The sequence below is a fragment of the Corythoichthys intestinalis genome, chromosome 5 (genome assembly GCF_030265065.1).
Source record: "Corythoichthys intestinalis isolate RoL2023-P3 chromosome 5, ASM3026506v1, whole genome shotgun sequence".
NCBI classification, from domain to species: domain Eukaryota; kingdom Metazoa; phylum Chordata; class Actinopteri; order Syngnathiformes; family Syngnathidae; genus Corythoichthys; species Corythoichthys intestinalis.
Genome location: NC_080399.1, coordinates 2012956 through 2035833, shown reverse-complemented (window position 1 = coordinate 2035833; position 22878 = coordinate 2012956). Strand labels below are relative to the sequence as shown.

At 40.4% G+C, this 22878-nt stretch overlaps 2 protein-coding genes across 4 annotated transcripts in view; one reads left to right on the top strand and one right to left on the bottom strand.

Annotated features, from left to right (window-relative positions):
• Nucleotides 1-5549, top strand: part of ccdc34 (coiled-coil domain containing 34) — a 45661-nt gene extending 40112 nt beyond the window's left edge. For 2 of the 3 annotated variants that reach the window (XM_057836206.1, XM_057836207.1), the window contains exon 9: nt 1736-5549. In XM_057836206.1, coding sequence (XP_057692189.1) covers nt 1736-1911 — 176 coding nt within the window. In that variant the 3' untranslated portion in view covers nt 1912-5549. The remainder of the gene's footprint in view (nt 1-1735) is intronic. The other variant, XM_057836208.1, reaches the window with a different exon arrangement.
• Nucleotides 3053-22142, bottom strand: hdhd5 (haloacid dehalogenase like hydrolase domain containing 5). The gene is made up of 8 exons (XM_057836205.1): nt 21867-22142; nt 17795-18004; nt 16746-16858; nt 13139-13232; nt 12974-13007; nt 12672-12846; nt 9658-9846; nt 3053-6195 (listed from the first exon to the last, which is right to left on the bottom strand). The coding sequence occupies exons 1-8, from the start codon at nt 21945-21947 to the stop codon at nt 5910-5912; spliced, it is 1182 nt and encodes a 393-aa protein (XP_057692188.1). The 5' UTR covers nt 21948-22142; the 3' UTR covers nt 3053-5909.
• Between the last annotated feature and the right edge of the window lie 736 nt (nt 22143-22878).

Genomic DNA, 22878 nt, shown 5'->3' with positions numbered 1-22878 from the left:
TTCCTGTTCATTTTGGGGTATTTCAGATCCTTTCCTGTTGACTTTGGTTCGTTTCAGGTTCTTTCGTGTTCATTTTCTGTCACTTCTTGTTGATTTTGGGGTATCTGGGCCACTTCCTGTTGATTTTCTGTCACTTCCTGTTGATTTGGGGCATACTGGGTCACTGCCTGTTTTCAGGGGCATTTCAGATCCTTTCCTGTTGATTTTCTGTCACTTGCTGTTGATTTTGGGGCATTTTTGGGCCACTTCCTGTTTTTGGGACATTTCTGGGCCACTTCCTGTTGATTCTGGGGCATTCTGGGTCACTTCCTGTTTTGGGAGGAATTACAAATCCTTTCCTGTTGATTTTCAGTCACTTCCAATTGCTCTTGCGGCATTTCAGGGTAACTTCCTATTAGTTTTGGGGCATTTTTGGGTCACTTCCTGCTGTTTTGGGGGCATTTTTCGGCCACTTCCTGTTGATTTTGGTTCGTTTCAGGTCCTTTCCTGTTCATTTTCTGTCACTTCTTGTTGATTTTGGGGCTTTCTGGGTCACTTCCTGTTGTTTTGGGGGCATTTCTGGGCCACTTCCTGTTAATTTTGGGGTATTTCAGATCCTTTCCTGTTGATTTTTGTTCGTTTCAGGTCCTTTCCTGTTCATTTTCTGTCACTTTCTGCTGATTTTAGGGCATTCTGGGTCACCTCCTGTTGATTTTGAGACACTTACAGGTCACTTCCTGTTGATTTTTGGGCATTCTAGGTAACTTCCTACTAATTTTGGGGCATTTTGGGTCCTTTCCTGTTGATTTTGTCACTTCCTGTTGATTTTGGGGCATTTTTGGGTAAATACTGTCAATTTTGGGGTATTTCAGATCCTTTCGTGATGATTTTCTGTCACTTCCTGTTAATTTTGGTTCGTTTCAGGTCCTTTCCTGTTCATTTTCTGTCACTTCTTGTTGATTTTTGCGGCATTCTGGCTCACTTCCTGTTGATTTTCTGTCACTTCCTGTTGATCTTGTGGCATTTCAAGTCTTTGGCTGTTGATTTTCTGTCACTTCCTGTTGATATGGGAGCATTCTGGGTCACTTGTTGATTTTGGGGTGTTTCAGGTCCTTTCCTTTTGATTTCTGTTGATTCTGGGTCATTTCCTGTTATTTTTGGGGCGTTTCACATCCTTTCCTGTTCATTTTGTCACTTTTTGTTGATTGTGCGTTATCCTAGGTCTCTTCCTGTTGATTTTGGGTCCTTTCAGATCATTTCCTGTTGATTTTCTTTCACTTCCTGTTGATTTTGAGGCATTTTGGGTCACTTCCTGTTGATTTTGGTTAGTTTCAGGTCTTTTCCTGTTAATTTTCTGTAACTTTGTTGATTCTGGGGCATTCTGGGTAACTTCCTAATAATTTGGTGGGATTTCAAGTCCTTTCCTGTTGTTTTTTTTGTCACTTCCTGTTGGTTTTAGGGCATTTCTGGGTCACTTCCTATTGATTTTGGTGCATTCACAGGCCACCTCTTTTTGATTTTGGGTTACTGAAGAGAAAGTGACCCGGGACTCAAAATGAACTTTGCTGACAGCCTGTTTGTTTTTGTTGTTTCTTTTTTTTATTTTTACAAACAGTGATACCTTTTCAAAACAACACATAGATTCCTGAGAGCGGGAGCGTAATGATAACCGCGATATTTAACCCACACCTACTTAGGATTATTGGCTTTTCCTCCCAGTTGATACGGTGACGTCCCCGTGTGCTCTTCCCTCCAGGTCCTTTCGTATTCCACCCGCCGCCCAGCTTTTACAACCCCATTCCGTGGAAGCCCATTCACACGCCGCCTCCGGATTCGTCTCTCGACGACCAACCGGTGCAGAAGTCTCATAAACGAAGAGGACAATCCAGCTACAGTGCCGCATACAGAATCTCACGCGGCACGTATAGGTGACACTCGTAGCGCTTTGACAAATATGCACTTGTCGGACTGGCCGGTAGGCGTCCTGAGAAGACCTGTTTTTGACCATGATTGGCGGCACTAGACGTCCAATCTGTTTGAAGTGGGAGGGTTCCTACCCTACCACCTCAAATGGTTTGGACCTCCACTTGAGGTAAACTCATTTCAAGAGTTTGAATTTAGTTTTTCAGATTGATGAACGACAGCGCTTCAACAAATATGAACTTAACGACATCCTGATGGATTTTTTGTCAAGATCTGTAGGTACACTTTTGACCACGATGGTGGATGTCCAGTCACGTGAGACGGCTGGCAGTGATCAAATTTCAAAAGTCCTGCCGACGTGACATTGTAAGCAGTATCCCGGATTAGCCGTAGCATCCTGACGTATTGGTAATAGACAACGATAAGATGTCCAATCGTGTGAGCGTCCGATCGAAATGTGTAAGTAGCAGACGTCCAATCCATTTGAACTGGCGGTGAATGAATGGTATGTAATGATCCGGTGATATATCGCAAGACTTATAAGGTGATTGATATGCCACCATGAATTGATATATCGTTTTAAAAAGTCACAGTTAAAAAAAACAACAACAAAAACGAACCAACAGGTTGCTAGCAAACTCGTTCAAGAGAATATGTTAGCTTACGTTAGCTCACTAGCTGCCGTTGACGGCACTCGACAATTGATTTTGACCGGATTGGATGTAGATGGCCATCAATGGCACTGAAACCAGAGTCTTTTGTGGGCATTTACATGTGACTTCCTGTTCATTTTGGGGCATTTCTGGGTCTCTTTCTAGTTATTTAAGTGCATTTGTGCTAACTGTTTTATGTTTTGTGTCGCTTCCTGTTGATTTTTTTGCATTCACAGGTTGTTTTCTGTTCATTTTGAGTCACTTTCTATTCATCTGGGGGGGCATTCGTGAGTCACTTCATTTTAAGTCACCTGAAATCAACAGGAAGTGACTGAAAATCGTCAGAAAATGACCTGAAATGAGCCAAAATTGAACTCACTTCCTGTTGATTTTAAGTCACTTCCTATTCATTTGGCGACATTCTACTTGTTCAGAAGTGAAGTGACCCATAAATGCTCTACGGAAAGGGACCTAGAATCAATTGGAAGTGACCCGGTGATACCCCAAAATCAACATTAAGTGATGTGAAAAATACCCCCTCGCTCCCACACCCTAGAATTACTTCAAAATCAACAGGAAGTGAGCCAAAATCAACAGGAAGTGACCCAGAAATGCCCCCAAAATGAACTCATTGGCAGCCTTTGATGGCCGCAGAGGTCCAAACCGTTTGAAATGGGACGGGTGGCAGCGAATGAACAAATGTACAGGCACTTAAATTGAGGGCGCTTCCTGTTGTTTTTGGGGCATTTACGGTTCACTTCCTGTTGATTTTTGGGCACTTCAGGTCACTTCCTGTTGATTTTGGCAGATTTATAGGTCACATCCTGTTGATTTTTGGTCACTTCTTTTTGATTTTTGTTTTAACAACAGGAAGTGACTCAAAATGAACAGGAAGTAACCTGTATATACAATAAAAAACAGGAAGTGACACAAAATAAACAGGAAGTGACCTCTAAATGCCCTAAAATGAACAGGGAGTGCCCAGTATTTACGCTTTGATTTTTGGGCATTTCTGGGTCACTTCTGGTTGATTTTCTTTAACTGAACAGAAAGTCACCAAAGAATGTCCCTAAATGACTAGGAAGTGCCCAAAAATCAAAAGGAAGTGACCTGTAAATGCCCCAAAATCAATAGGAAGTAACCCAGAAGTGTCCTAAAATCATCGGGAAGTGCCCTTAATGTAAGATTAGGTGACTTGTAAATGCCCCAAAATTAACAGGAACTGACCCAAAAGCAACAGGAAGTGACTTGGAAGTGCCCCAAAATTAACAGGAACTGACCCAAAATCAACAGGAAGTGTTCTGTAAATGCCCCAAAATCACAGGAAATGACCCAGAAGTACCCTTAATTCAACAGGAACTGACCTGGAAGTGCCCAAAAATTAACAGGAACTGACCCAAAATCAACAGGAAGTGACCAAGAAGTGCCCCTTAATTCAACAGGAAGGCACCTGGAGGTGCCCAAAAATCAACAGGAAGTGACCCAAAAGTGCCCTAAAATCAACATGAAGTGCCCTGTAAATGCCCCAAAATCAACAAGAAGTGACTTGGAAGTGCCCCAAAATTAACTGGAACTGACCCAAAATCAACAGGAAGTGTTCTGTAAATGCCCCAAAATCACAGGAAATGACCCAGAAGTACCTTAATTCAACAGGAACTGACCTGGAAGTGCCCAAAAATTATCAGGAACTGACCCAAAATCAACGGGAAGTGACCAAGAAGTGCCCCTTAATTCAACAGGAAGGCACCTGGAGGTGCCCAAAAATCAACAGGAAGTGACCCAAAAGTGCCCTAAAATCAACATGAAGTGCCCTGTAAATGCCCCAAAATCAACAAGAAGTGACTTGGAAGTGCCCCAAAATTAACTGGAACTGACCCAAAATCAACAGGAAGTGATCTGTAAATGCCCCAAAATCAACAGGAAGTGACCCAGAAGTGCCCCTTAATTCAACAGGAAGTGACCTGGAGGTACCCAAAAATCAACAGGAAGTGACCCAAAAGTGCCCTAAAATCAACATGAAGTGCCCTGTAAATGCCCCAAAATCAACAGGAAGTGACCCAAAAGTGCCCCAAAATTAACTGGAACTGACCCAAAATCAACAGGAAGTGATCTGTAAATCCCCCAAAATCAACAGGAAGTGACCCAGGAGTGCCCTTAATTCAACACGAAGTGACTTGGAAGTGCCCAAAAATTAACAGGAACTGACCCAAGATCAACAGGAAGTGATATGTAAATGCCCCAAAATCAACAGGAAGTGACCCAAAATCAACAGGAAGTGACCCAGAAGTGCCCCTTAATTCAACAGGAAGCTAAAATCAAGCGTAAAGGACAGGTTGCTTCCTGTTTCTTTTACATTTACAGTGTACCTCCTGTAGATTTTGAGTCACTTCCTATTCATCTGGGGACATTCTTCCTTTTCAATAAGCCAAAATCAATAGGAAATGACCTGAAATTGGTTTCAAATGGATTGGACCAGTGATAAACTCATAGAAAGATGATCGCTTGCCGTCATTGAGCATTCACGCCCTGATGACTCGGCAAAAATTGTTGGCCATTTTAGAGTTTACAGTTTATGGATAACATTTGTTCACGCAGTGCCTTTTTTTAATGAGATGTTTGAAATAAATGCTTTTATTTTGTATTTGTCCATTTGAAGTTGCTTGGTTTGACTAGCAGAGACACAAAACTACTTTTGGCGTAATATTGAGTGAAAAAATTCAGATTTACAGCTTATAGTTACTTGAGGTGAGTAGGCTTGAACACAAATTAGCATTGAGTGGCCTAACAAAACACTGGCAGTCTGAATGGGGCATGAGAGCTAGTGTCATATTTTGAATGTAACATGAACGTACAATTCTGAAAAGTACAAAGGTGTATTTTGTGATACACTTGCCTGACATCTTTCAAGTCATTATTTTTCTTTGGAAAATAAATGAACAAATTATACATAGATTCTACAGTGGTAGCAGTCATTTTGGCAAACCGGATATTGTCCTGCTATTAAAACGTTTCCTCGTAAAAACGTCCACGTTAACCTCTCTTCTAATGACGGTGATGGACGTCCAATCATAGTTTTGAGTGGGAGGGATGGCAGCGGAAGACTCCCAAAATGGCGATAAAGGAAAAAAACAATGTGTCAATCTTGGTGAGTTTCTTGCCATTGACAACACTGGACATCAAATCTAAGCCTTATCATGGACACTGCTAGATGTCCAAGCCATTTGACATGGGAACGCTGGCAGCAAATGTTCATGCCAGCCTCCCACGTCAAATGGATTTGTTCTACAGATAAACTCATTTGGATTCACAGCAAACTGGACGTCTATGGCAGTGAAAGTGTTCATTTTGAAGTCACTAATGAAGAGACCACCCTTCCTGTTCGAACGCCAGCTCCACCGCATCCTGGACGTCGTCCACCACGTAGGACGGCTGCGTGAGGTCGGGCTCAAAACGGAAGTCTCTGTGGCCGTGGAAGACGCGCTGCTGGGACAGCGACGGCAGCGCCTCCTCTTTGCTGTACACGCCCGTACACACCAGAATGGAGCGACACGCTTCTGGGAGACGGGCTTCCGAACGCGGGGCCGTCCGGAGGTAGCGGTCGTACAGGTTGGCGCCGTATATGTCGGCCATCGGGTTGTCGCTGTCGAGAGAGGGTGAGATAAAGCGGATTGAATGAGTAAAAATTGACCCATCCAAAATGGCGTCACTCAAAAGGGTGCAATAAAGCAGCTTTTATTAACTAAGATTGCCCAATCCAAGATGTCACTCAAAAGGGTGAGGTAAACCAACATGGATGAAGCAAGATTGCCCCATCTAAAATGGTGTCACAACCAGCTTGTAAGACCAAGGATTGCCCCATCCAAAATGGCGTCACTCAAAAGGGTGCAATAAAGCAGCTTTTATTAACTAAGATTGCCACTCAAAAGGGTGAAGAAAACCCAACTTGGATGAAGCAAGGTTGCCCCATATAAGATGGTGTCACAGCCAGCTTGTAAGACAGGATTGCCTCACCCAAGATGGTATCCATCAATAAACCAGCTGGTAGGACAAAAGATTGCCCCATCCAAAATGGCATCACTCAAAGCTGTGCATTCAAGCCAACTTGGATGATCCAAGATTGCCCCTTCCAAGATGGCGTCTCAGCACTTGGCTTGCCCCATCCAAAATGGCGTCACTCCAAAGCGTGAGGTAAACCAAGATTGCCACAAGATGACGCCATTCAAAAGGTCACTAGAAACCTTTAAAAAAAAAATTTTTTTTTTATTAACAACAAAAATTACAACATAAGTGGCATGGTACAATGTTAAACAACTTTAGAAGTAACAGACAAGCCTAGAACATAATCATGTACATAATAACAAAAATTACAATCACATAATAAATAATAGTAAAAGAAAAAGTCCAGCTCCTCAGCAATTTCAAACAGTTTTAAAGCATTTTCCCCCTTCATATGTTTCAAAGAAGAAAAATAGTGATGTACATGATTCTTTGTGAAAAATATTAAAAGTAGGAATAGATTTGAAATATTTATTCTTAAGTATGAAAAATTTCCCAAGAATTATACTTATATTCAGGGCCGACCCAGGCCATTTGGGGGGCCCTAAGCAAAATAATGCCAAGGGGCCCATATTTTTGGCCCACCATTTTGTCACAGTGTACTATGAAACCCATACATGCAATCAAACCCATACGTCCATATTTTGTATGTTAATCAGATTTTGTTGCACTGCATACTTCAAACTCTCACCCCAAATGATTGTCAGTACTTAGAGTAGATAGCGCCAAACCTTTTTCTAAAAGAGGAAAAGAAAGAAGGAAGAAATTTTATTTTTTTAAGCTTCAAATTAAGTATCAAAACTCACAAAAGTCAACTAAAGCAAACTGTAGTAAACAAAATAAAATATAAATTAAACAATTGCCAGATTGGGGATTCCCTAGTGGGCTGGGGCCCTAAGCAGCTGCATAATCTGCGTACAGGCTGGGCCGGCCCTGCTTATATTGATAACCAGGTCGTGCGATGACTGACACAGAGATACCATATAAAATATTTTCTTTTGTGAAACTAGACAAATTTGCCAATTTAGGAAACAACCAGTCATACAAATCTTCCCAGAACGCAGTAACATATTTACAATCAAAAAGTAAATGGTCAGTCGTTTCGATGTCTTCATTACAAAAAACACAGTTGTTGTGGTCCAAATCAAAATGGAGCCTTAAAAATTCTGCTGAAGGGTACACTTTGTTAATCATTTTATAGTGAACTTCCTTTGCCTTTGGTAGAATTGGAAATGTAAAGAACTTGGATCTCAAAATTTCAACATCTTTCTTAGAAAAAAAAAATGCAAAATTGAAGTTCCGTTCGACGAAAATGGGTACATTTCATTCACAAAAATTTTTCGGATTTTGACATTGGGTAATTTTGAATCATTGATCTTTGCATTTACCAACAGCAAAGGAAGTGTCGACTCTAGCTTCATTTCAAACAAATTATAAGACATCTTAATAATCAACTTGGGTCCTGCTTTAATAAGATTGTTATATTGCTTTTTATCAATCCAATTATGTTTGGAAGATAGTCTTTCAAAAGACGCAATATGTCCAGAATCATCTAAGAGGTGCATCACCGACCAAATTCCTCCCTCTAGCCAATTGTGATAAAGCAGTGATTTATTTTTGAACAGAATATATGGATAATTCCATAACGGGGTATTGTGGGGACTGAAGTTGTGTTTATAGATCATTCTCCAATACAGCAGAACCTGTTGTTGGTACATAGATAGTTTTATGGGAATTTTTGTAAGGTCAAAATCACATCTCAAAAAGAATTCAGTACCTCCCAACTGGTTAAAAATGTAGTTTTGGATGTGAAACCATATTTTGTCCTGGTTTTTCAAAAAGGATCGCAACCAATTAATTTTAATAGTACCATTAATACAATCAACACGAATAGCTCTAAGGCCTCCTTTTTCATAATCTTTAATCAAAGTACCTTTCCTAATATAATGTGCTTTTCTGTTCCAAATGTAATTGAAATTAGCCTGATTTATAGATTTGATCACTGTTCTTGAAAATGGAAGAGAATAGGCTGGGTAAATGAATCTAGAAAGGCATTCCATCTTCGTTAGAAATACTCCACCTATGATAGAGATGTCCCTTTGAGACCAGATATTTAGAATTGATTTACATTTTTCAAATTTTTTCCAAATATTTTGGTTATTTAAAATGTCAGCATCCTTAGAAACGTGTATGGTCACTATAAACCATGTTGAAGGAATGAAGACGGCCCCATCCAAGATGGTGCCACAAGAAGCGTGTAGGAGCAAAGATTGCCACATCCAAGATGGCGGCACAACTAGTCACTCACCCATACTAATGTCACTATGATAAAATTTGACGCTATATTAATACTCAAACAAATAAATACAATTTTTCCAAATACAGAAATAATAATAATCATGAAAAATTAACTCTTTCAGTTTCTCCATTAGTGGTCGTTATTTATTCATTAAAAAAAAAAAAACTCGAATTAAAAACAACAGGTAATGACTTGTAAGAACTAAGATCCCCAAAATGAACAGAAATTGACCTGGGAATGCCCCAAAATCAACAAAAACTGCCCCAAAACCAACTGGAAGTCACCCAAAATTAGCAGGAATTGACCTGGTAATGCCCTGAAATCAACAGGAAGTGCCTGTTATGAGCTAAGAACCCCAAAATTAACAGAAAGTGAGCTGGAAATGCCTTAAAATCAACAGAAACTGACCATAAAAAGTGACCCAGGAAAGCCCTCAAATCAACAGGAAGTGACCTGTAAGAATTAAGGACCCCAAAATTTACAGACAGTGACCCAGAAATGCCTTAAAATCCACAATGTGACCATAAATGTACAGGAAGTGACCTGGGAATCCCCCTAAATGTAGAGGAGGTGACCCAGGGAAGCCCCAAAATGTACATAAAGTGACCCAGGAATGTCCCAAAAGTAACAGGAAGTGACTTATGAACCGTAAGTTGGACAAAAAACATAAATAATAATCTAAACTATACAAATAGTGACCCCGGAAAACCCCAAATTGTACAGGAGCGGCTCGACATCTCTACTCACCCGATTGCATAGAGCGTTTTGACGGGCAAGCTCCATCCGAGTCTCTCCGCCTGCCGCCTGACCAGCAACTCGGCGTAGTTATAAGTCACCACGCTGGGTTTGCCGATGAGAGCCTCGTATTTAAGATCCTGACCCGTCACTTTCTTGTACAGGCTTTCCAAGCATACCAGGAACATCCCGTGACCAAACCTACGGAGCGACCGAAACGTCAGTGAGCATTCGGGAAAAACAAAAGGCATTTTTAATGCTAGCTTTACATATACTGTACTACAAAAGCTACCAATGGTGTTACAGTTTGTGCAAAATATACTGCAAAAAAACAAAAGTACAAAAACTGCGATAAAATTGAACACCCCCTCCGTGCCAAAACCGCAAAAAAACAAAACAAAACTTAGCTTTAGTCTTTATATGGCACTTCCGTTAATGGAGCTAGATGTCCAATCCATTTGGACTGAGAGGGGTGAATGAAAAATTACAACCTTGTCCCCCACCCAAAAAAAAACAAAAAATGCCTCAAAATCATCAGGAAGTGACCAATGAACAGTAAGTTACCTTTTACACCCCCCACAAAAAGCCTCAAAATCAACAAGTGACCCCAAAAAAATCACAACCCCCCCCAAAAAATACACAAAAAATCAGCAGTAAGTAACCTACAAAATTAAAACAAGGCCACCCCCAAAAAATCAACAGGAAAGTGACCCGAAAAATCACAACCCCCCCAAAAAAATTCCTCAAAATCAACAGGAAGTGACCAATGAACAGTGAGTTACCTTTTACACCCCCCCCCAAAAAAAAGCCTCAAAATCAACAAGTGACCCAAAAAAATCACAAACCCCCCAAAAAAACAAAACATTCCCAAAATCAAGAGTAAGTGACCTACAAAATTACAATTGCCCCCCTTCAAAAAATCCTCAAAATCAACAGGAAGTGACCAATGAACAGTAAGTTACCTTTTACACCTCCCCCCCCCTCGAAAAAGCCTTAAAATCAACAGGAAATGACCAATGAACAGTAAGTGACCTACAAAATTACAACAATGTCCCCCCCCAAAAAAACTCTAAATCAACAGGAAGTGACCCAAAAAAATCACCCCCCCAAAAAAACACATAAAAAATCCTCAAAATCAACAGGAAGTGACCAATGAACATAAATCAACATGAAGTGACTTGAAAAATCCCAACCTCACACAAAAAAAACAAAAAAAAAAATGCCTCAAAATCATCAAGAAGTGACCCATAAAATCACAAACCCCCCCAAAAAACAAAACATTCCCAAAATCAACAGGAAGTGACCTACAAAATTACAACAATGCCCCCCACCAAAAATTCCTCAAAATCAACAGAAAGTGACCAATGAACAGTGACCTACAAAATTACAACAATGTCCCCCCCCAAAAAACTCAAAATCAACAGGAAGTGACCCAAAAAATAATCAACCACCCCTAAAAAACCACATAAAAAAATCCTCAAAATCAACAGGAAGCGACCAATGAACAGTAAGTGACTTGAAAAATGACAACCCCGTGGTCCCCCAACCCTCCCCCCCAAAAAATCAAAACGTAACAAAAATCAACAGGAAGTGGCTTGAAAAATCACAACACCACACAAAAAAACAAAACAAAAAAAAAAGCCTCAAAATCAACAAGTGACCCAAAAAAATCACAAACCCCCCCAAAAACAAAACATTCCCAAAACCAACAGTAAGTGACCTACAAAATTACAACAATGCCCCCCACCAAAAATTCCTCAAAATCAACAGAAAGTGATCAATGTAGTAAGTTACCTTTTACATCCTCCCCCCAAAAAAGCCTCAAAATCAACAAGTAAACCAAAAAAATCACAACCCCCCCAAAAAACATTCCCAAAATCAACAGTAAGTGACCTACAAAATTACAATGCCCCCACCAAAAAATCCTCAAAATCAACAGGAAGTGACCAATGAACAGTAAGTTACATTTTACACCCCTCACCCCCAAAACCAATGAACAGTAAGTGACCTACAAAATTACAACAATGTCCACCCCCCAAAAAACTCAAAATCAACAGGAAGTGACCCCCCCAAAAATCAACCCCCCCCCCAAAAAAAACCACATAAAAAATACTAAAAAATCAACAGGAAGTGACTAATGAACAGTAAGTGACTTGAAAAATGACAACCCCGTGGCCCCCCAATCCTCCCCCCAAAAAATTCAAAACCTAACAAAAATCAACAGGAAGTGACTTGAAAAATCACAACCCCACACACACAAAAAAAGCCTCAAAATCAACAAGAAGTGACCCCAAAAAAATCACGACCCCCCCCCAAAAAAGGACCAAAAAAAAAAAACAAACAAACCCAAAATGCCCCTGTCTAAATCACGCAACCTTCCACCAAAAATTCCTCAAAATCAACAAGAAGTGACCAATGAACAGTGTTACCTTTTATACCCCCCAAAAAACAAGCCGTAAAATCAACAGGAAATGACCAATGAACAGTAAGTGACCTACAAAATTACAACAATGTCCCCCCCCCAAAAAAACTCAAAATCAACAGGAAGTGACCCCAAAAAAATCACCCCCCCCAAAAAAAACATGTAAAAAATCCTCAAAATCAACAGGAAGTGAACAATGAACAGTTAGTGACTTGAAAAATGACAACCCCGTGGTCCCCCAACCCCCCCCCAAAAATCAAAACCTAACAAAAATCAACAGGAAGTGACTTGAAAAATCACAACCCCCCCACAAAAAATGCCTCAAAATCAACAGGTAGTGACCCCAAAAATCACAACCCCCCAAAAAAGGACCAAAAAAACCCCCCCAACAAAAAACCCCAAAATCCCCCCGTCAAAATCACGCAACCTCCCAAAAAACGCCAAAACTACAAAAAATGGTCAATTCAAGCTTTTACGTCGAATCCCTTTCGACTGGAAACATTCATTCATTCGGCTCAGGTTTAGATTGGACGTGTTGCGCTGTCAACGGTCACCAATGAGTTAACAAAGAAGTAACCCGAATTGAGTAGGCAATTCTCCAGACCTGGGATTTTTAGCTTCGGCCATCCAAAGGAGGTCCATGTTACACGCTAGCAAAGGAAGGTGTGGGTACGGCGCCCCGTTCCAGTTGCTGCCCAAGTTGCCGTGAGTGAGGAGGACGTCGAGAATGAGCTGGAGGTTGGTCTCCCATCGGATTGGTTCGCCAAATAAAATCACCGCTGTTAGGAAAGAGCCCAGAAACTACTCATGTTGCAATAGCAAATTTTAGTAGGCGCTACCATTTTTCTGCCATAATTGTTAAACTGAACTACTGAAATAAATACAACATATTTAGATTTCACCTACCTTCTATTGGCCGTAATCCTTTTGTGGGAGGAATCTGTGAAAATATCAAATACAATCAAGTATAAAAATGGTAGCATTCTGGATTAGCCAAGGAGTTTAGCACTAGTAGACATTGGACTTCTATCGCTGTCAAAGGCAGCCAATGAGTTAAAAAAAGATACTTACACTGTCTTTGGGTCTTCTGTCGTGATCCACAATGTCCAGAAGAGGATATCCTTCTCGGACTTGATCTATGGTGACCACGTTCTGGAAACCCAACCTGAAGTTTAGCTTGTTAAGGAGCTACGAAATAGTGATCGCAGATCCTATTTTGGACATAAACCCATCCAAAAATGTGACAAAAAGAGTGAAATAAGATCCTACTTTGTCAGCTGCCTTGGCCCCACCCATTAGAAGATGATGTCCCACCAGAATGAGCTTGCTAGCACGCTATTCATAGCTATTTGATGTTAGCTTTGCATGCAATAATGCTAAAGCTACTGTATATATATTTTTTTCAATGGCATTTCTTCCCTGCCAAAACCGTTTGACCCACTTTTTTGGGCGAAAAAATATTTTTGTTTAGGTGGTGGGTCAAGGTCATTCGAGCGGTCGTCAAGGTTTTTTTGGTTGGTCGGTCAAGGTTGTTAGGTCGGTGAAGGTGGTTGAGTTGGTCAGTCGTCAGGGTTGTTTGGGCGGTTGGTAGTTCAATGTCGTTTAGGTGGTCATCAAGGTTGTTCGGCCAAAGTCGTCATAGTCATTTGGTCAGATGTCAAGGTCGTTTAGTGCTGCAACGATTAATCGATTAACTCCAGTATTCGATAAGAAAAAAATATTCAAATTAAAAATGTTGTTGCTTCGTGTATTCGTTTAATTAAAGTGGCGTTGCAATGGTTTATTTTGAAAGTGTTTACATTTAGTTTTAGAAATAAGGGTGGAAACACTGCCATCTGGTTACCAATGTAAGCTAAGTTTTTGTTTGGGCTAATTTTTTTTTTTAATGCATTCGTAATTTAGTTAAAAGGTATATTTAGTCATTTTTTGTGGGAATATGAGTTTGAACAATTTGTTAGGATCATTGTTTAAAAAAAAAAAGAAAAAAAAGTATTTTGTAGCATTTAAGCTAGCGGACTTTTGCTATGTAAGTTAGCCGATTGTTCTTTTGTTGTACATAGATCCTCATTTATTATTTTTTTATACCGTTTGAGGCTCATCCCAGGTATTTTAACTTTGCATGTTCCTTATCCGATTACTCCATTATTTAAACTAAATAGTTCATCGATTAATCGACTACTAAAATAATCGATAGCTGCAGCCCTAGTTCAGTTGGTTGTCGAGGTTGTTCGGCCAAGCACGTTCTGGTGGTTGGTCGAGGTCATCTGATTGGTCGTCCAACATCGTTCAGACAGTTGTCAAGGTTCTGTCAGTCATCAAGATCGTTCTTTAGGTCATTAAGGTCGTACAGTCAAGGAGCGGTCGGTCAAGGTCATTCTGGCGGTCAAGCAAGGTCATTCGGTCAGTCGTCAGAGACATTTGGTCAGCCAAATTCTGTAAATGACTAATAACTCCCTGATCCATGGTTCAGTCTTTTTCATAGCAGGCATGTATGAGAGGTATCCCAGCCTGAACACGACTGCATTGAAATATTACCCATGAGGCCTGGCACCCCCTGCTAGGAACAGGACACGCCCTTTTTTTTTTTACTTGACAGGCTCCTACTCCAAGGAGGAAAAAAAATCAACTGACCTCAAACCTGCATCAGGGGAGCCTCAAGACACGTGTTCAGGTGCCTGATGACAAATATTGAGGTTTCGTTGAAGCAGAGCGGTCCAAACCAGAACGTGAAAATGACCATCACCATTTTGTCTCACCACAAATTTTGAATAGTCGTAACTTGGCGGACATATCTGCACCCAACTTCCCGTGCTTGATGAGAGTCGTACCCTGAAGGGTCCTGTAGGGGTCATTTGCATCAGCCCAACAGCGCCAACTAGTGGCAACATAAAGTCATTCATTTTACTGATACATGTCCAGTTCCTTTCAGGTTGGTCAGTGTAGTTAAAAGACCTTTTGTAATACTACATTTTAAGGCCAATGTCCACATGTCTCTGTCTGTTGCCGTGATGACCCTTTGTTTGCCATTAAAAGGAAGTAGATTTCTTCAGGGACTTAGGCGGCTTTTACAGCCACGAAATTTGGCACATTTGGCCGAATTGGCCCAATTTGAAGATTCCTTTTGGTTTTGACTAAGGACGCTGCTGCACACCTCAATAGCGCCTCCTTTTCTGTGGGACCCTCTTCAACAGGGGTTTTTTTCTCCTAGGTGTGTGAATGTTTTTCTAATCCCTGCCAAAAAAGGTATGTTTCAAGCATGTTAGGTTCTCATGAGATGATGAGAGGGGGACGACATGCTACTACCCTGAGTTGCTTGACGTCCGAGTTGCCCCAAACTGCGAGGGCCCGTTCAGGGTTAGTTTTTTAATTATGGCAAATAAAAATTGGGGGGCCTAAACATGCTTGAAAACTCACCAAAATTTGCACATAGATGTGGCGTAAATTCTGATAATTTTGCGACCTTGGAAAAACACATAACAAAATGGCTCAGTGGTGCCCCTTGAAATTTCCAAAAAGGCTTCTCCTATTTGTTTTTTTTCAACGTAGCGCGGTGAAATTTGGGGAGTTGATACCTTGTGAAAAACTGCTCCAAAAAAAGTCTCTCGCACTCAGAATCCGAACCCAACAGGAAATTAGGTATTTTGGATTTAATGTGAAATTTATATTGAAGTACAGGGTGTTTATCTGAGACATTGGTACCTAGAGTGTTAGTTGGATCCTTCTCAAAATTTGTGAGACTGTTCATGAGACATATGAGAGTTTAAGTTTTCAAAATAGTGAATTTTCATTCACATGCCTGACCAAGGCGGTGTGCTAAGTCGGCCATTTTTTTTTGGCAAGATGCCATAATCAGTAAACGACCAAGAATTCCCTGATCCAAGGTTGTCTTTTTCATATTTGGCATGTATGAGAGATATCCCAGCCTGAACACGACTGCATTGAAACATTACCTATTAGGCCTGGCATCCCCAGCTGGGAAGAGGAAATGCTGTCTCTCTCTGTTGCCGTGACGACCCTTTGTTCACCATTAAAAGGAAGTAGGTTTCTTCAGGGACTTATAGAGGCACAAGATTTGGCACTCTTGGTTGAATTGGCCCAATTAGAAGATTCATCTTGGTTTTGAATAAGGGTGTACGCAGCTCAGTAGCGCCTCCTTTTTTGCAGGACCCTCTTCAATAGGGGTTTTTCCACCTGGTTGTATGCATTATTTCTTATCTCAGGATTTAAAAAAAACATCTGTCAGCCATGCCAACAACACAAAAGAGGTTCCACACAAAAAAGAGGCAAGTTTCAAGCACATGTTAGTTGAGATGTTTGCAGGCCTAGTTATTATGATGATGATGTCACACCCAGAATGAGCCACACATTTCTACTAGCATGCTATCCCAAGCTTTTCAAATCTGTTTTTTTATGTGAGCGTTCCGTTAGCTATAATGCTAGACATGATTATTAATTCTGGTGATGTCATTACCAGAAAAAGTGGGCGTTCCCTGACACATTATTTTGGGTGTAATAATAGCTAGACTTGAATGCCAAATTCTTTTTCGACATGTAAAAGGACAATAGTGCAATCACCTGCATTTTTTCTGCCATTCCACTGGGTTAGAAGTTCCAAGGCTTTTGAAACACTAAAGAAATGTCGTTGATGTACAAAAGTTGCCAATTTGAAAGAGGATACATGCGAGCCACTTCTTGTACAGGACCCTGTCCGGACACCAGCACGCACATTTGGTGAAATTGCGTGAACATTCGCAAAGGACTGTGGGATAGCATCACCTGCTCCGGTGACACCTGAGTCCAAAAAGAAACAAGAGTTTAAAAGAATACAGAGGTGGTATAATACAGGTGGGTAGTAGCTAGTACTAACTAGATTAATCGATTAACTCAAGTAATTTGATTAGAAAAAAGCTTCAAATCAAATTTAGCTCCTTCAAAGATTTGTTTAATTAGAGTGGTGTTGTCATGGTTTCTTTCAAAAGTGTTTGCATTTAGTTTTATTGATTTGGGTGGATACACAGGCAACAGTTAATATGACACAACTCATTTAACAAGGCTGAATCCAGCTGCTCCCGGTTAAGACCAACATAAGGTTAAGTTTTTGTTTGAGCTAATATTTTTTTATGCATTCGCAATCTGGTTTATAGCTATATTTACCTGATTCTTGTGGGAATATGTGTTTGAACGATTTGTAAAGAGTATTGTTAAACAAAAAAAAAAAAGAAAATTAAAACCCTTGTAACGACACGCTAACGAATCCTCAAACAGCAAAATTTGATTTGAAACGCAACAGACCACAGAAAACCAGAGATATGATCGTTTTCAGTTAATGGTAGGAAATCTTTCTCCACTAGAGGGCACTCATGCGCTTTGGACGGGTGATGTTTCAGTTTTGTAAAATGTTGTAGTCCGAATTAGATGATTTTGGTGTATTTTTTTTTGCCCTAATATGGTCGTTTAATAGCTTATAGTAAAGTATAATTATAATAACAGTTTATATAGATGATGTGCTGAGAACCCAAAAAAACCCAAACTTTGTTTATGAAAACAACAGACATTATAAGCAGTTACTCACAATGTTACTTGAGTATTCTTTTCACGGAATACTTTTTGACTTGTACTTGAGTTTTTTTTTTATTTTTTGGATGACTACTTTTACTTGAATAATACCATTTTTGGCTACTCTAACCAGCTCTGGGTATTAGCGATCCAAAATGGCGGCTCCGTTACCTCCACTTCTAGCAAATGTGAAAGATGTTCTGCTTTGGCCTGCCGCATGCAATTTCCAGCATTGGTGACAAAGACCACGGGGACTTTGTACCGGCCTCGCCGGTCCACCAGCTTCCGGAAACAGCGCTTGGCGGCCGGGATGGGCGTCTGACCGCGCACTAGCACGCCGTCGATGTCGAAGAGGAGACCGAAAGAGCCTCGAGTGGATGTCTGTCAATAGAAAGTCATCCGTTATTTATGGTGTCTTATCTCGTGACAAAAGTCATTTCAATTCACAGCGGAAGGTTAAAAATAGTCACATGAGGTTGGTTGGAGGGTCTCTATGGACATCTGTGAGTTAATCTAGTTGCCGCCCTATGTCTATTTCAAGTGATTAAATCTTAGGGTCATGAGGTCAAAGATCACAGGTCAAATCAATTGTTTTTTGTGTTCAAAGGATTATCATCAAACTTGCAGGAAATTGACATGAAACTCATTAAAAGCATTCATAATGAAATTCTACTCCCCATAACTCATATTTTTAATACATCTTTTGAGACTGGAATCTTCCCTGATGAAATGAAAATTGCTAAAGTTATCCCAATATTCAAAGGTGGGAACCCACATGAGTTCAACAACTACAGACCTATCTCCATCCTGCCTCAGCTATCGAAAATTCTTGAAAAACTCTTCAACAATCGACTTGACAAATACATTACAAAACATCATTTATTATTTGATAGCCAATACGGGTTTAGAAAAAAACCACTCCACGGCGCAGGCTCTAGCAGAGTCTATAGAACTGATCACAGATGCTGTTGACTGAAAAGAATACTCAGTGGGCATTTTCCTGGACTTAAAGCCTTTGATACTGTTAACCATAATATCCTACTGGACAAACTAGAGAGACTTGGAATGCGAAGCATCGTTCTAAACTGGGTGAGAAGCTACCTGGAAAGTCGCTCGCAATATGTTACATACAGTGCCTTGCAAAAGTATTCGGTCCCCTTGAACCTTGCAACCTTTCGCCACATTTCAGGCTTCAAACATAAAGATATAAATTTTTAATTTTTTGTCAAGAATCAACAACAAGTGGGACACAATCGTGAAGTGGAATAAAATTTATTGGATAATTGAAACTTTTTTAACAAATAAAAAACTGAAAAGTGGGGCGTGCGATATTATTCGGCCCCCTTGCGTTAATACTTTGTAGCGCCACCTTTTGCTCCAATTACAGCTGCAAGTGGCTTGGGGTATGTTTCTATCAGTTTTGCACATGGAGAGACTGACATTCTTGCCCATTCTTCCTTGCAAAACAGCTCGAGCTCAGTGAGGTTGGATGGAGAGTGTTTGTGAACAGCAGTCTTCAGCTCTTTCCACAGATTCTCCATTGGATTCAGGTCTGGACTTTGACTTGGCCATTCTCACACCTGGATACGTTTATTTTTGAACCATTCCATTGTAGATTTGGCTTGATGTCCTGTTGGAAGATAAATCTCCGTCCCAGTCTCAGGTCTCGTGCAGATACCAACAGGTTTTCTTCCAGAATGTTCCTGTATTTGACTGCATCCATCTTCCCGTCAATTTGAACCATCTTCCCTGTCCCTGCTGAAGAAAAGCAGGCCCAAACCATGATGCTACCACCACCATGTTTGACAGTGGGGATGGTGTGTTCAGGGTGATGAGCTGTGTTGCTTTTACGCCAAACATATCGTTTTGCATTGTGGCCAAAAAGTTCAATTTTGGTTTCATCTGACCAGAGCACCTTCTTCCACATGTTTGGTGTGTCTCCCAGGTGGCTTGTGGGAAACTTTAAACGAGACTTTTTATGGATATCTTTGAGAAATGGCTTACATTTATGTATGTAAATGTAAATGGCAAATCAACAGGAAGTGACCCCCGAAATCCTCCCATATAAACCGGAAGTGACTCAATATGAACAGGAAGTGAACCAGAAATGCCCCCAAATCAACAGGAAGTGACCACATATGCACAGGAAGTGAACCCAAACCGCCCCCAAATCAACAGGAAGTGACCAAATATCTTCTAAGTCTGAGATCTCTCAAAATCAACAGGAACTGACATGGGAATGATTCAAAATCAACAGGAAGTGTCCCAAAATGAACAAGAAGTGAACTCAAAAAGCCCCCAAATCAACAGGAAGTAACCCAATATCTGCAGGAAGGCTAAGATGACTCACAATCAACAGGAAGTGACCCGAAATGCGCAGGAAGTGAACCTGAAATGCCACCAAATCAACAGGAAATGAACCCCAAAATCCCCCCATATAAACCGGAAATGACCCAATATGAACAGGAAGTGAACCGGAAATGCCCCCAAATCAACAGAAAGTGACCAAATATGCACAGGAAGTGAACCCAAAACGCCCCCAAATCTACAGGAAGTGACCCAATATGAACAGCACTATTCAGCTACAATAAATCAATGCTAACGCTAAGAAAAACAAACAAAAAAAAAACATTCCTTGCTTGTACATAATTAATACTTTGCAATTGATAAAATGTGACTTTTAAGACAATATCTTCAGGAAGTCTGAAATCTCTCGAAATCAACAGGAAGTGACCAAAAAATCAACAGGAAATCCCCTCCATATCAACAAGAGGTGTCCCAATATGAAGAGGAAGTGAAGCGGAAATGCCCCCAAATCAACAGGAAGTGACCACATATCTCTAGGAAGTCTCAGATGACTCAAAATCAACAGGAAGTGACCCAAAATGCGCAGGAAGTGACCCCAGAAATCCTCCCATATAAACCGGAAGTGACCTAATATGAACAGGAAGTGAACCGGAAATGCCCCCAAATCAACAGGAAGTGACCCAATATCTGTAGGAAGTCTCAGATGACTCAAAATCACCAGGAAGTGACCCAAAATGCGCAGGAAGTGACCCCAGAAATCCTCCCATATAAACCGGAAGTGACCTAATATGAACAGGAAGCAAACCGGAAATGCCCCCAAATCACCAGGAAGTGAACCAATATCTGTAGGAAGTCTCAGATGACTCAAAATCACCAGGAAGTGACCCAAAATCCGCAGGAAGTGACCCCAGAAATCCTCCCATATCAACAGGAAGTGTCCCAGTATGAACAGGAAGTAAACCCCAAATGCCCCAAAATCAACAGAAAGTTACCCAATATGCACAGGAAGTGACCCCTAGTATCCCGCCAAAATCAACAGGAAGTGACCCTGAAATCCTCCCATATAAACCGGAAGTGACCTAATATGAACAGGAAGCGAACCGGAAATGCCCCCAAATCAACAGGAAGTGACCCAATATCTGTAGGAAGTCTCAGATGACTCAAAATCAACAGGAAGTGACCCAAAATGCGCAGGAAGTGACCCCAGAAATCCTCCCATATAAACCGGAAGTGACCTAATATGAACAGGAAGTGAACCGGAAATGCGCCCAAATCAACAGGAAGTGACCCAATATCTGTAGGAATTCTCAGATGACTCAAAATCAACAGGAAGTGACCCAAAATGCGCAGGAAGTGACACCAGAAATCCTCCCATATCAACAAGAGGTGTCCCAATATGAACAGGAAGTGAACCGGAAATGCCCCCAAATCAACAGGAAGTGACCCAATATCTGCAGGAAGTCTCAGATGACTCAAAATCAACAGGAAGTGACCCAAAATGCGCAGGAAGTGACCCCCGAAATCCTCCCATATCAACAGGAAGTTTCCCAATATGAACAGGAAGTAAACCCCAAATGCCCCAAAATCAACAAAGTTACCCAATATGCACAGGAAGTGACCCCTAGTATCCCGCCAAAATCAGCAGGAAGTGACCCTTGAAATCCCCCCCATATCAACAGGAAGTGACCCAATATGAACAGCACTATTCACCTACAATAAATCAATGCTAACGCTAAGAAAAACAAACATTCATTGCTTGTACATGATTAATACTTTGCAATTGATAAAATGTGACTTTTAAAACATTTTCCCAGCAGTGTTGTAAACCAATTTAGAGATCATTTTACTTTGTATCATAGCATATTTCATTCATATTCTCTATTGACCTTCTACATATTTGAAGAAATAGAATTGATAAAGTGAAGCAATCACTCACATGGCTGTAGTGTCTCGCAGCTCCCTCGCCGCTGGATTTAAAAAGCTTCCAGGCACTTTTCAAACACTTTCCGCCTTGCATTTTGAGTCGTTTGAAGGACAAACTATGGCAAAATGTCAAGCTAGCTCCAAGCTAAAACAACCTTTGCTCAAATGCAGAATGTTGTGAGCGCAAGGTCGCCAAAAAGGTTGAACTTTGAATCAATACTCTGCTGACTGACGGACGGCCGCTGTTTGACTTTTCCGGCTAAGGAACAAGGCGCATGCGCAGATTGACGTCACACCACTACCCGGAAATGTATTTGTTTACGATTGAGTGGCGGTGTAGGTTCAGTACAACTGTTTTTATTTCAGGAAAACGAAACTATTATTATTATTTTTTTTTCTCCGAAAGGTTGGGTTTTAAATTCCTGACGTGTAACGCCAATGTTAGCTGTTAAAAAGTGAACTATAACATTTAAAATACGCAAGGTATACTCATAAATACTACAAATAGCAGGTGGTTTATTTATAAAAAAACATTTATTGGTACAAAACGAAGAAGATATGCTACTAAACAGTACAAGTAGCAGGTGTTTTTTTTAATCATTAAAAAACATTTACATTTAATAATTCAATAATTAAAAAAAAAAAAAGTTGCTTCAATCAAAATATATTTTCAACGAAAAAAAGTTGCTTCAATTAAAAAAAAAAAAGCAAAAATAAATTGCATGTGAAAGCTATTTATTTATTTATTTTTGATTGAAGCAACTTTTCTGATTGAAGTAATGACGATTTGTGTTTGGGCCACCTTTTGGCTAGGACATTTTTGTCTTTATTATTCAATCAACAAATAAGCTGCTTCAAAAAATACATTTTCAAAAAGAAAAATCACATCCATCAAAAAAAGAAAAATTGATCGAAGCAATCCTTTTTGTGTTTGGGCCATATAATGGGTAGAACAATTGTGTCCATTCAGTCCCCAAAAAAGTTGCTACAAAAAAAAAAAAAAAAATCAATCAAAGAAAAATCAT

Bases quoted from the DNA above. Each gene is read 5' to 3' on its own strand.
- hdhd5 (XM_057836205.1), bottom strand. From the start codon at position 21,947: ATGCAAGGCGGAAAGTGTTTGAAAAGTGCCTGGAAGCTTTTTAAATCC. The intron at 18,005-21,866 runs GTGAGTGATTGC...TTCTATTGACAG, and splicing joins CTGCGAGACACTACAGCCAT to ACATCCACTCGAGGCTCTTT. The intron at 12,847-12,973 runs GTAGGTGAAATC...CTTTCCTAACAG, and splicing joins AGGATTACGGCCAATAGAAG to CGGTGATTTTATTTGGCGAA.